The sequence below is a fragment of the Pelophylax lessonae genome, assembly GCF_965119305.1.
Source record: "Pelophylax lessonae genome assembly, chromosome: 3".
Lineage (NCBI taxonomy): Eukaryota > Metazoa > Chordata > Amphibia > Anura > Ranidae > Pelophylax > Pelophylax lessonae.
The window spans coordinates 378,463,637-378,476,692 of record NC_138770.1 but is presented as its reverse complement, the minus strand read 5'-3'; the positions used below and the strand labels follow the sequence as shown (position 1 = coordinate 378,476,692).

General features: G+C 42.0%; 1 protein-coding gene across 1 annotated transcript in view; it reads left to right on the top strand.

The window, feature by feature from the left end:
- MMS22L (MMS22 like, DNA repair protein) overlaps positions 1–13,056 on the top strand; it is a 239,496-nt gene that overhangs the window by 59,895 nt on the left and 166,545 nt on the right. Inside the window, exon 8 of the mRNA XM_082251696.1 lies at positions 6,778–6,891. Coding sequence (XP_082107822.1) covers positions 6,778–6,891 — 114 coding nt within the window. The remainder of the gene's footprint in view (positions 1–6,777; positions 6,892–13,056) is intronic.

Below are 13,056 nucleotides of genomic sequence, written 5' to 3'. Positions count from 1 at the left end.
CAGGGGAATTCATGGCCTCCATCGACCTAAAAGATTCATATCTGCACATCCCTATTTACGAGGGTCATCAGCGGTATCTCCGCTTCGCAATCGCAGAGGAACATTACCAGTCCGTGGCGTTGCCCTTCGATCTCGCTTCGGCTCCAAGGGTGTTCACCTAGGTTTTGGCTCCTGTGTTGGCTCTGCTACGGGGCAGAGATCCTTACCAGGTGGGACAGGCATCTTCAGTCTGGGACAAAAGGATTTCTCTAAGCCACCAGGTGAGATCGGATCTTTTGTTTGGCTCCAGTCACCTATTCTGACACAAGGCTATTATTGTGGACACGGCTCTCCACATATGCCAGCCTATCGGACTGGGGTGGAGTTCTGGGCATGATCTGTGCCCAGGGGACATGGTCGGGGGAGGAGTTCTCCCTACCGATAAATGTCCTGGAGCTCTGGGCAATCAAGCTCTGTTTGTTCCGTTGGTCGGCTCGGATTCAGGGCTGCCCTGTATGAGTTTAGACGGACAACGCCACAGCAGTGGCGTACACCAATCATCATGGGGGCACCAGGAGTGCCCGGGCAGCCAGGGAAGTGGCCGACATTCTGTCTTGGGCCGAATCGCATGTTCCGGGGATTTCGGCCGTCCACCTTCCAGGTGTGGAAAACTGGCAGGCGGACTATCTGAGTCGCCAGACCTTGGACCAGGGGGAATGGTCCTTATACCCGGAGGTGTTTTCACCTTCTGTGTATCCAGTGGGGGGTCTCCGGACGTGGATCTGTTCGCATCCCATCTCAACAAAAAAGTAAAAAAGGTTCGTGACTCGATCTTGCGATCCCCTGGCAGACGCCTCGGGCGCGTTAGTGGTGCCGTGGCATCGGTATCGGCTGATATATGCCTGTCCTCCGATTTCAAATGTTGTCCAGGTTCCTCCGCAGGTTAGCCTCGGAACGGATGCTGGTGATTCTGGTAGCTCCAGAGTCCAGACTGGCCGTGTCGGTCTTGGTACGTGGACATTATGCAGATGGTTGTCGAGCCTCCCTGGCGGCTTCCACTAAAACGATCTTCTGTCTCAGGGACCGATCTTCCATCCTGCTTTACAGTCGCTGGCTGTGAAGGCTTGGCTGTTGGAAGCCAAATCTTGAGAGACAGGGGTACCCCATCGGCTTCCATTCCTACCTTGCTAAAAGCTAGAAAAGCTTCCTCTGGGAAGATTTATCATCGCACCTGGAGGGCATATTTTGCCTGATGTGAGCCACAAGGTCTTCACCCCAGCTCCTTTTCAGTGGTGAGGGTTTTGGCCTTCCTACAAACAAAGGTGGATCAGCGCCTGGCGCTGACCACGATCAAAGGCCAATTGTCGGCCTTGGCCATTTTTTTCAGCGCCCTTTGGCGTCTAATTCCTTGATTCGCACCTTTATTCAGGGTGTGCGTCATCTGGCTCCCCCGAGAAAGGCTCTCTTACCTCCCTGGGACCTGAATCTGGTTCTGTCCGTTTTACAACGACCTCCTTTGGAGAACATCAGAGAGAGATCTCTCTGCCTGTGTTGTCACAGAAAGTTTCCTTCCTAGTGCCGATCACATCTGCTCGCAGAGTGTATGATTTGGCGCCTCTGTCTTGCCGCTCCCCTTATAGGGATAAAGTGGTCCTGTGACCAAATCAGTCTTTTTCTTCCTAAGGTGGTTTCAGCCTTCCACCTCAATGAGGATATTGTGTTGCCTTCCCTTTGTGCGAAGCCTAAGCATCCGAAGGAATTTGCCTTGCATTCCCTGGACGTGGTCCCGGCGATCAAGGTTTACCTTTCCGCCACGGACTCTTTCCAGGAGTCGGATTGTCTGTTTGTCCTTCTTGAAGGCCCTCGGAAGGGTACAGCGGCGTCTGCGGCAACCATTTCCAAATGGAACAGACAGACGATTATGCAGGCCTATTCGATTAAGGGTCGGGTTCCTCCCTTCCCTGTTAAGGCGCACTCTACTAGAGCGGTTAGTGCATCTTGGGCTTTTCGCCACCAGGCGTCGGTGGCTCAGGCGTACAAAGCGGCGACCTGGTCGTCTGTACACACCTTTTCTAAGTTTTACAAACTTGATGTGTTGGCATCCTCGGATGCTTCTTTTGGCCGCAAGGTTTTGAGTGCGGCAGTGGTTTAAAGAGACATGCTATTTTTTTTAATGTCTCTTAGTCATGGGGTTTATTTCCATTTTTTTTCCTGGGTTAGCCCTTTTTGAGCTTTACTTACCCCACTGGTTCAGTTTGTTTTTTTTCTCTGACCTGGGTGCTGCGTTGCCTATTTTAAGGTTGCGTCTTCCCAACCCTCACATCTACATTGCTTTGGGACGTCCCAGTCGTGAAGACTGTATAAATGGGCGGCGACTGTCAGAGGACGTAAGAGAAAATAGAATTTTTGTAAAATCTTACCGTAAAATTATTTTCTGAGTCCTCTGACAGTCGCCGCCCCCGCCACTCTCTTTGGGGTTGACGGTTTTTCATGGACTGCTTGCTACATAACTGGATTAGAGTGGTACTGGCTGGAGGATATATACCAGAGGGACGGGCCCCCTGTGGGTGAGTCTATATGTTAATGTTTGTTGTATTAACAAAATTACTGCCTAGTTTGCTCCTGCGGAGAAGGCCAATACCCAATCGTGAAGACTGTATGAATGGGCGGCGACTGTCAGAGGACTCAGAGAAAAGAATTTTAAGGTTAAAAACGTTGGGTTATAGGTTATTCTGACACTTACAAAACTGAAGACCTATATTAGAATGTAGTATTATACCCACCTGAGACTGCCCTATGGGCATAGTTGAACTTTTTTCAGCATAGTGTCCTACTCCTGTAGGGGGCAGCATAAACCCAAGGGTCAAAAGATATGGAGCTGTGTCTGTCAATGAACATCAGAGAAAAGGATTCAGACGGCAGGCAGAGGCTTCGTCAATAAATAGATCAGGGGCAGTTCAGGTGGCGGAGGCATAATCATACAGGAAAATGGCAGGTAGCGGACAATGGAGAAATATCTTCACTTGTAATTCGCTAATGTCATAGTGATGTATATTACAGGTGCATACACATTTTTTTGGGGAGGTTTGCTGCCTGTTTGGGTAGGAGGGATGAGATCAGGAAAATGTCTTTCATTAAGACCGCTCACTGAACTAGAGCAAATTTGTTCAGGCCCATGGCCTTATGGGTAGGTAAGGGCTGTAACAATGTGCTCTTGATATTTCAGATAGCATAGGGGTCTGTGTGTGCACTTACAAAAGATGATATAGGAATTGTACAGGACTAACTGGAATAGGTATATGGATACTTTATGTTCATAACCTGATCTCCTGGTGGTTACGTAGGGCTAAAACATTTGGTCACGCACCCCCCTTAGTATGGCATGGAAGTGCATGTACTTGAGTTTTTGGATGGGACCTTGTCTTGTTTGAAGTTTACACAAGGTTTCATTGTCGATTGAGGAAAGGAAATGGACATCTCTTTATATTTACACTTACTGCTAGTATGTCTTCATTCTGCGAACTGGCTGACTCCTCCCCCCTCCCTCCCCTTTTGAGTTTTGTGGGAAGCTCTGGTGCTGTCCAACAGGCCACAGTTAGCTTGAGCTGTTGATGGAGGAATAGTAGGAGGCTGGTGTAAAAATGATCCACGTACAGATTGTACCCCTTCTGGAATAGTGGTGCTACAAGGTGGCACACAATTTTTCCACTAACCCTCCCCCCATATAGGTAGGGTATCCAAGCTGCTCTAGCAGACTATCCTTTCCCTTATAAGCTTTGAAAGTTATACGTGTATCCTGTGGTCCGGTCATTCCCAACCTTCCAGTGAAATGGAGGGACTCATCAACACAAATATTTGTCAGGAGTATACATTTCTGAAAACTTACTGGAAAAAAAGTGGCTGAACTTTACACACCTTGCCGTAAGCAGGATGATTTTGAGGGGGGCACAGGGAATTTTCATTGAAGTCTAGAAAACTTGTGATCATGTCGTCGTGTTCTGGGCATATTCGAAGAAAGACATTTGATGTATGTGGCATGTGATGTATGGGTTGAGTGCATGAGTAGGCGTGGACTTTTTTTTTTCAGAACTTTTGAATTCTTTCAGTGACATGTTTCGAATGATATATACGGACATATCATCAATACAGGAAAATTAATGAATTGGCGTAACATTTTCCATTACTATCTGAGAGCTTAGCTGCACTGTGAAAAGGGGGATTGTAGGCTCTGCTGAATTTGAGGGTGGTCATATGGGTTTGGGGGGAACCTCTGGGATGCTAGTGGTTGTCTGCTCCTCCTCAAATTGTATTATTCTTTGTTGCGACCCCTTCCTCCTCAGAATCTGTTACTGACCCACTGCTCTCAACTGGCACATATTCCTAATCTGTACTACTCTCATCTGTTATGCTCAGTATTTGGAATGCCTCCTCACTGGTTTTTGTTTTTTGTTGATGATGCCCTAATCTGTGTGAAAATCCACTGTAAAAATCACTGGTAGCTCAGACCGAACTTGCAGGCACAAATCAACTGTCCTTTTTCTTCCGCTTTCAGTGGGAGTCAGGAGAGCCGATCAACTAACATGTGCTGTTTGTTTACATTTCATGATGACTGTGATTATAATGGACACAGGTTTAAAACTTAAGGTCCCCGCTCAAGCTCCTGTAAGTCAATCCGGTGTTTCCTGAAATGGGTGCTGGCTTGGCTTATCCAAAGCCACGCACTATGATTAAGCCTGTGGGCAGGGTGAAATGTGTTGGGGCGGGGGGGGGGGGGGGGCTTTGGATGAAGCAGGCTTTTGGGTAATGGCTTTGCGGCTTGTTTTGACCAGTCATTTATTTGCAGTGGTCGGGCGGGAACCGTTCGTGTGTGTGTGTGTGTGTGTGTGTGTGTTTGTTTGTTTTGTTTTTTAATACTATTTAAAACATACTAACCCTGACCTCTGACTGTCTTTGACTGACTGTAACTAACCCTGTTTAAAGGGGATTTTTTGGCAGTCACTGGTACCACACCCCCAAAATGAATATGAAATATGCAAATTTTAGAAAGATGGGGCTTTGAATTGGTGCAATAACTGACAATGACTATAATACATTTTTGAATTTTTTTGATACAAAACAGTAAAAACATGTTCGAATATCTGTTAGGTAGTTGAGTTCTTGGATAAAAGATAATTTATCTGGAACTAATGGCATACTGATCATAGGTCATATTTTGATTTCTTTATATATAAATGTTGTGATGCCAAGTCAGTGTAATGTTATGATGTGCTACATAACTGTAATTAATGCTTGTGTATCATTTTGTGAAAGCGTCCTCAGAGAAAATGTTGAACTGTTAATGGGCTGTATTAGTACCCATTTCTGGCCACTAAATAGTACTGCTTCATTGGCTGACTGTGAGAGTGATGGGCAATCATATGGATGCCCAGGACACTGTTAGAATTAAATTGATTTGGCCTATATGCCTGGCCTTTGACCTATTGTATCAGGTGTCTTGTAGCCCTATAATGTGCTTTGCTTTTACTTTCCAGCAAGTTTCTGTCCAGGAGTTTTGGCGATTATCATTCCTGTTTAGCAGGAACTCCCACGATGGTGCCGATGGATTCACTGCGCATGCGCGGCCCACACTCGTGGTATTGGAACGGGTGCCATCTTGCACTGGGCCCCACTGGCGTTGACACCTCTAATGGCGTTATTGGATGCTGGGATGTGGGGGGTTCTAAAAAGGATCAAATATGGCGCTTTGAGCGTTGCAATATTTATGGAGGAGGACATGTATCGAATGGGAGACACCTAGGTAAATGATAATGATCTTAGAAGTTTGTCTTTATTGTAATGATTCATTAAGAGGTGCTATGGTCAGTTCCTGTGCCCTGCATCATCCAATGGGAAGAATATTTTAAGGCATGTGTCATCCAAGCATACTCATGAACTTAGGCCCTCCAAGTTGTCTTTGTTACTTTCCCTATTGAAGTAAAGGGGAGGTAAAAAGAAATATCCATACCTTTCTTAAAGGCATACTAATCTTAACCTATACCCACAAGTTTAGTTTGATATAACCATAATATATGTCCTTTCCTAGGTACTCCTGTGGTTTCTATCTCCCCCTATGATTGCTGATATCCTTTTACTGACCGGATTCATAAAAGCCGGTGTCTTCAGTAAAGTATTTAATACCCCATTTATCCTATATACAGTTGTGCTAAATTAGTTCTTCCTCCTGGGGACCTGCGAATGTAAGCATCAATGTGTGAATATACTTTCTGGGTTATATTGTTTAGTCAATAATGATTTTGTGTTAATTGACCTATTGTATTTTTCTTGTAGTTTACTTGTGCAGCATCCACCAAGTTTATCTCCTGATGAAGCTATTGTTTATAGCGAAACATGTTGAGTAAACTGGATTGACTGCCTAAATACATACATGTAAAAACTTTATCTAATGTTTTTTTACTGTTTTGTATCCATAAAGTTGAATATGCTGTTAGTCATTGTTTGTTACAGAAATATATAACGTTTTATTTTAATTTCTCAGCACTCCCAGCTGATACCACTATCAAGGGAAGGGAGTTCCACATTTTCCTGCTTAAATATAAACCCTTTTTGCAATTTCAACCTAAACCTCCTTTTCTCCAGCTCCAATTATTGTCCTTGTATACGTGTCGGGGACCTTAGGTTAAATAGGTTAAACAGCTTTTTGCCAGCACTGTTACTTTTGTTAAATATTGTCTCTTAAGTGTGTAAGGCATTTTTATTACAATAAGATTGCTTTTTCATTGTTTTTTGTTTTTTATCCAGGTACGCCCATCTGAAGCCTTTGTTAATCAATTTTATCCTTGTGTATGCATCAAAGAGATGTGGGTCTTAATTATCCAGCTTGTTGACCATAGGAGTAAAACCTCTTCTTCAGAGGTAAGTGTTTACAATTTTCCAGGGCATTTTTTACGTTCAGAGAGCGCCTAAAAAAAAAAAAAAAAAATGTGAAGGCCTTGTTTTTTTCTAGTTTTATTCTAGTTTTTTAAATGAGATGCTTGTCCCGTGGCTTCAGTGCTTCTATGCTATGGTTTCTAACTGGAGCAAGTATGCAGATAATAAAGTTCTAACTTTTGGTTTATATACTTTTAATTCAAAAGTAAAAAGTTAGGCTATTTTGACCTTTTCAGACGTATACAAGTAATGACAGCTACTGCATTTATCAGATAACAGGTGAATAGACATTTTGAATCTGCTTGTGAAGTGGATACACATTTTAAATCTTATTGTAAAGTGTTGTGTTCATCTGACAGTGTTCTTTTAGTCTGCTTTAAATGTCCTTGTTGAATTGGATGACTAGGGAGTTCCTTAAAAACATCTCCTATTGCTGTGATTTTCTAATATAGTGTACAGAGCTCAGCAGTTTGTGGCACATGATTTGGAAAAATAGGAAATAAACACGTCACTTTTTTTTTTTTTTTTTTTTTTTTTTTTTTATATTCCACAATATTTTATTGTCAAATAACAAAGAGCAATACAGAATGCAATTGACTGTTTTATCATGTAGAGTTTAAAAGGATAGAGAAAAAACCTATTATGTTTTTAGTAGGTATCTTGAATGGTAAGTAAACATAAAGACATCAAACCCGATTTCTGAATGCAATCCTGACTTCCTTATTATAGGTATAAACTAACGTTAACATCTATCAGAGTGCGTGGCGGAAAATCTATGCTTGGGGGTAATTTTTCTCGTGCATTTAGCTTGTCTGAAGGATCGGGTACACCCAGAAAATAGCTAGATGTTCGTGTGGATTTAGTATCTAGGGTTTTATTCGGTGCAAACTAAAGTATAAAATTAGTATGAAGTAGAGCTCTATTTGGTTTCGTTGCATAATTATATTTGGGACTGGGTCAGGGAGGGGGGTAGGGCATGTGGGGAAAATATGGGGGTACACAGGAATGGGGGAGGGGGAGAGAGGAGGGGAAAAAAAGGGGGGAGGAGAAAGGAGTGCTATGAATCCATATTTGTACCTCCCTGGTCTTCACTGTAGACAAGCCTACATCACTATTTGTATAGGTAAATATATTTCTTAACCTTCTTAGCGGTATTCCCGAGCGTGGCTCGGGGTTAAATTTCAGAGCCAAAAGCGGTAACCCCGAGCCACACTTGGGGTACCGCCAGAAGCATTGCTGGATCCTGAAAGCGGGGTTACTTACCTTGTCACCAGGATCCAGCGATGTATCCAAGCGGTGTCTAGCGGCGGATCTAACTCCCGATCCTCTCCGTGCCCCGGCTTCCGTCTCCTGCGACGTGACGTTCGCAGGGGGGTGGAACCGGCGGCAAATTCAAATGTAAAACACACAAAACACACTGATACAATGCAAAATAAAAAAAATCACATTAGTTTGCCCCACATTAGTTTGCCCCACATTAGTTTATATACAACAAGTGGGACACAATCATGAAGTGGATCGAAATTTATTGGATATTTCAAACTTTGTTAACAAAAAAACTGAAAAATTGGGCGTGCAAAATTATTCAGCCCCTTTACTTTCAGTACAGCAAACTCTCTCCAGAAGTTCAGTGAGGATCTCTGAATGATCCAATTTTGACCTAAATGACTAATGATGATAAATAGAATCTACCTGTGTCTAATCAAGTCTCCTTTTAAATGCACCTGCACTGTGATAGTCTCAGAGGTCCGTTTAAAGCGCAGAGAGCATCTTGAAGAACAAGGGCAGAGAGCATCATGAAGAACAAGGAACACACCAGGCAGGTCCGAGATACTGTTGTGGAGAAGTTCAAAGCCGGATTTGGATACAAAAAGATTTCCCAAGCTTTAAACATCCCAAGGAGCACTGTGCAAGCGATAATATTGAAATGGAAGGAGTGTCGGACCACTGCAAATCTACGAAGACCTGGCCGTCCCTCTAAACTTTCAGCTCCTACAAGGAGAAGACTGATCAGAGATGCAGCCAAGAGGCCCATGATCACTCTGGATGAACGGCAGAGATCTACAGCTGAGGTGGGAGAGACTGTCCATAGGACAAAAATCAGTCGTATACTGCAAAAATCTGACCTTTTATGGAAGAGTGGCAAGAAAGCCATTTTTAAAAGATATCCATAAAACGTGCCTTTTAAAGTTTGCCACAGGCCCCTTGGGAGACACACCAAACATGTGGAAGAAGGTGCTCTGGTCAGATGAAACCAAAATCCAACTTTTTGGCAACAATGCAAAACTTTATATTTGGCGTAAAAGCAACACAGCTCATCACCCTGAACACACCATCCCCACTGTCAAACATGGTGGTGGCAGCATTATGGTTTGGGCCTGCTTTTCTTCAGCAGGGACAGGGAAGATGGTTAAAATTGATGGGAAGATGGATGGAGCCAAATACAGGACCATTCTGGAAGAAAACCTGATGGAGTCTGCAAAAGACCTGAGACTGGGACGGAGATTTGTCTTCCAACAAGACAATGATCCAAAACGTATAGCAAAATCTACAATGGAATGGTTCACAAATAAACCTATCCAGGTGTTAGAATGGCCAAGTCAAAGTCCAGACCTGAATCCAATCGAGAATCTGTGGAAAGAACTGAAAACTGCTGTTCACAAACGCTCTCCATCCAACCTCACTGGGCTTGAGCTGTTATGCAAGGAGGAATGGGCAAAAATTTCAGTCTCTCGATGTGCAAAACTGATAGAGACATACCCCAAGCGACTTACAGCTGTAATCGCAGCAAAAGGTGTCGCTACAAAGTATTAACTTAACGGGGCTGAATAATTTTGCACGCCCAATTTTTGAGTTTTTTATTTGTTAAAGTTTGCAATATCCAATAAATTTCGTTCCACTTCATGATTGTGTTCCACTTGTTGTTTCTTCACAAAAAATTAGTTTTATATCTTTGTTTGAAGCCTGAAATGTGGCAAAAGGTCGCAAAGTTCAAGGGGGCCGAATACTTTCGCAAGGCACTGTGTATGTGTGTGTATATATATATATATATATATGTATGTATGTGTATATATATATATAATATATACTTTAACTTTTTTTATAGTTTTTTATTATGTTATAATTTTATGATTTTGTGTTTCAAACTTTCATACCCTAGATGTTATAAGGGACGCACAGTAAAAAAAAAAAACATGTAAATAGTTTGGTTTGGGCTGCTCCATTTTTAAGAATTACATGCAAATTAATGGTACCGCTTTCAGCACCTAAAATCTGAAAGAATCATACCGCCAGGGAGGTTAAGTTGCTATTGACATGCAATTTTCACCACATGTCAGTAACAACTCATGCAGTCCATACATACAAAGAAACCAAAACAAATAAGTTCAGAAATTAAGTTATGTGCAATAAAATGGAATGACACTTGGGAAAAGTATTGAAAACACTAACTGAAATTTATTTAATACTTCATACAAAATTATTTGCTGGAAATTACAGCTTCAATATGCCTTCTGCATGCTGCACATTTTAGAGTGGCCTTTTAGTGTGGCCAGCCTATGGCACACCTGTGCCATAATCGTGCTGTCTTATCAGCATCTTGATATGCCACACCTGTGAGTTGGATGGATTATCTCGGCAAAGGAGAATTGCTCACTAACATAGACTTATACAGATTTGTGAACAATATTTGAGAGAAATAGACTTTTTTATGTATACAAAAGGCCTAAGACCTTTGAGTTCAGCTCATGAAATATGGGAGCAAAAACAAAAAGTGTTGCTTTTATAATTTTGTTAAGTGTAGTTGCGTGCATTGCTCAGCTGTGAATTTGGTGCATTCTTCCACACAAACAAATCTTCAAATCATGAAGGTTCCGTGGGCCTCTTCTATGAACTCTGATCTTTAGTTCTTTCCATAGATTTTCTTTTGGATTCAAGTTAGTTGATTGGCTGGGCTATTCTAGCAGCTTTATTTTCTTACCTTGAAACCAATTGAGAGTTTCCTTGGCTTTGTGTTTGAGATCATTGTCTTGCTGAAATGTCAACCCTCGTTTCATCTTCATCATCCTGGTAGATGGCAGCAGATTTTTATCAACAATGTCTTGGTACATTTTTCCATTCATTTATCCCTCCTTCAATGACACAAACTTTGTCAGTACCGTATGTTGAAAAACGGCCCCACACTATGATTTTCCCACCTCCAAACAACACTGTTGGTATGGCCTTTTTGGCGTAATGTGCAGAGCCATTTGACCTCCAAACTAGGGATGCACCGAATTTTTGGCGTCCTGAAACATATTGGGCAAAAATGGTATTATCAGCATTTTGCTGAGAGCGAAAAAGCTGCCGATTTTTGCTGCAATTTTACCGTGCTTATGGTGTGTGTTTCACAAATCATGTGACTCAAAAACTGCATCAAAAAATTTAACAGGAGTGCGTTATTGATGTGCCCTTCCTGCACTAAAGGTGCCTATAATGGCCAACAAATTCATATTCATTTAAATTCATGATAGTAATTAAAAAGTTAAATACAATATTATATATTTTTATATAGATTTAATTTTTTTTTAAACTAATTTTTGGCCAGGTGCATCCTGAATTTCCGGTTTCAGCACTAAAATTTCCATTTGGTGTACCTCTACTCTAAACATGGTGTGTATTATGGTATCCAAAGAGTTAAATTTTGGTCTCATATGACCTGACTATATTCTCCCGGTATTTCATAGGCTTGTCTAAATGTTGTGCAGCAAAATTTATACGAGCTTCAATATGCTTTTTCTTCAGCAATGGAGTCTTGCGTTGGGAGCATGCATATAGACCATGGCGGTTGAGTGCATTACTTATTGTTTTCTTTGAAACAGTTGTGCCTGCTAATTCCAGGTCCTTCTGAAGCTTTCCACAAGTGGTCCTTGGCTCTTGGATAACTCTTCTGATTCTTTTCACTAAGAAATCTTGCGAGGAGCACCTGGTTGTGGTCGGTTCTTAATGCAATGATCTTTCAACTTCCGGATTATGGCCTCAACAGTGCTTACTGGAAGATTCAGAAGTTTAGAAATCCTTCTGAATGCCATTAGTTAGTTATTCAACAATAAGGTTGCAATGGTCTTGAGAGAGCTAATTGCTTTTACCTATCATAATATGTTTCTTTTGTGACACCTTGGTAATGAGGCACCTTTTTTATAGGCCATCAGTTGAGACTGAACCAGATGATATTAATTTGCACTGACTGGCAGAATTACTTTCTACTTACTGATAGATTTCAGCTGGTGTCTTGGCTTTCCATATCTTTTTGCACCTCCCTTTGTTCTGTGTCATTCCATTTTATTACACATAACTTAATTTGTTTTGGTTTCCTTGTATGTATGGATTGCATGGGTTGTTACCAACATGTGGTGAAAATTTCATGTCAATAGCATCTTTAGAAATACATGTACCTAGAAAAATGGTGACATGCTGAATACCTATTTTACCCACTGTGTATACTGTATATTTTGGCGTAGAAGACGACTTTTTAACCTTCAAAACATCCCCCAAAAATCGGGGGGTCGTCTTATACGTGGAGTATAAAATGTGAGGACTACTTTACCAATCTGGCCCAAAACGAATGTCCTTAATCTCTCAACCCGCTGGATTTGCTGGAATACTGTTTGTACCCTAGCTTTGGCTACATACAGTACACCGCGCTGAGCCAATCACAGTGAGTGATGTATTCCATTAATGGATACTAAGCCTACTCGGATTGGCCGAGTCAGAGGGGCGGGCTGATGATGTTACAACCTCTGCCAATTTGAGCTGGCTTTGAATTTATTATACCAACGTGAAGACCATACATCTAGGCAAGACAGAACTCTTTACTACCCACACAAGCCAAACAAACCTCTTGCCAAATGGGCTGAGCGATTAGGGACAATTGTTTTGGGCTAACAGATTAGGGGGTGTAAACAGCCGAAGGCGGGTAGTCTTATACGGCGAGTATAGCCCAAAACCTATATTTTAGCTGGAAAATTAGGGGGTCGTCTTAATACGTCGGCATATACGATATATGAACTATACGGGCAGTGTCTGGCAGGTCACTTCTGTAAGCAATAAAAACATTGTAGAAACGAAATTTTGAGTACACATTTTTATGTAATTTTTTTTTTTTTTTTTGCG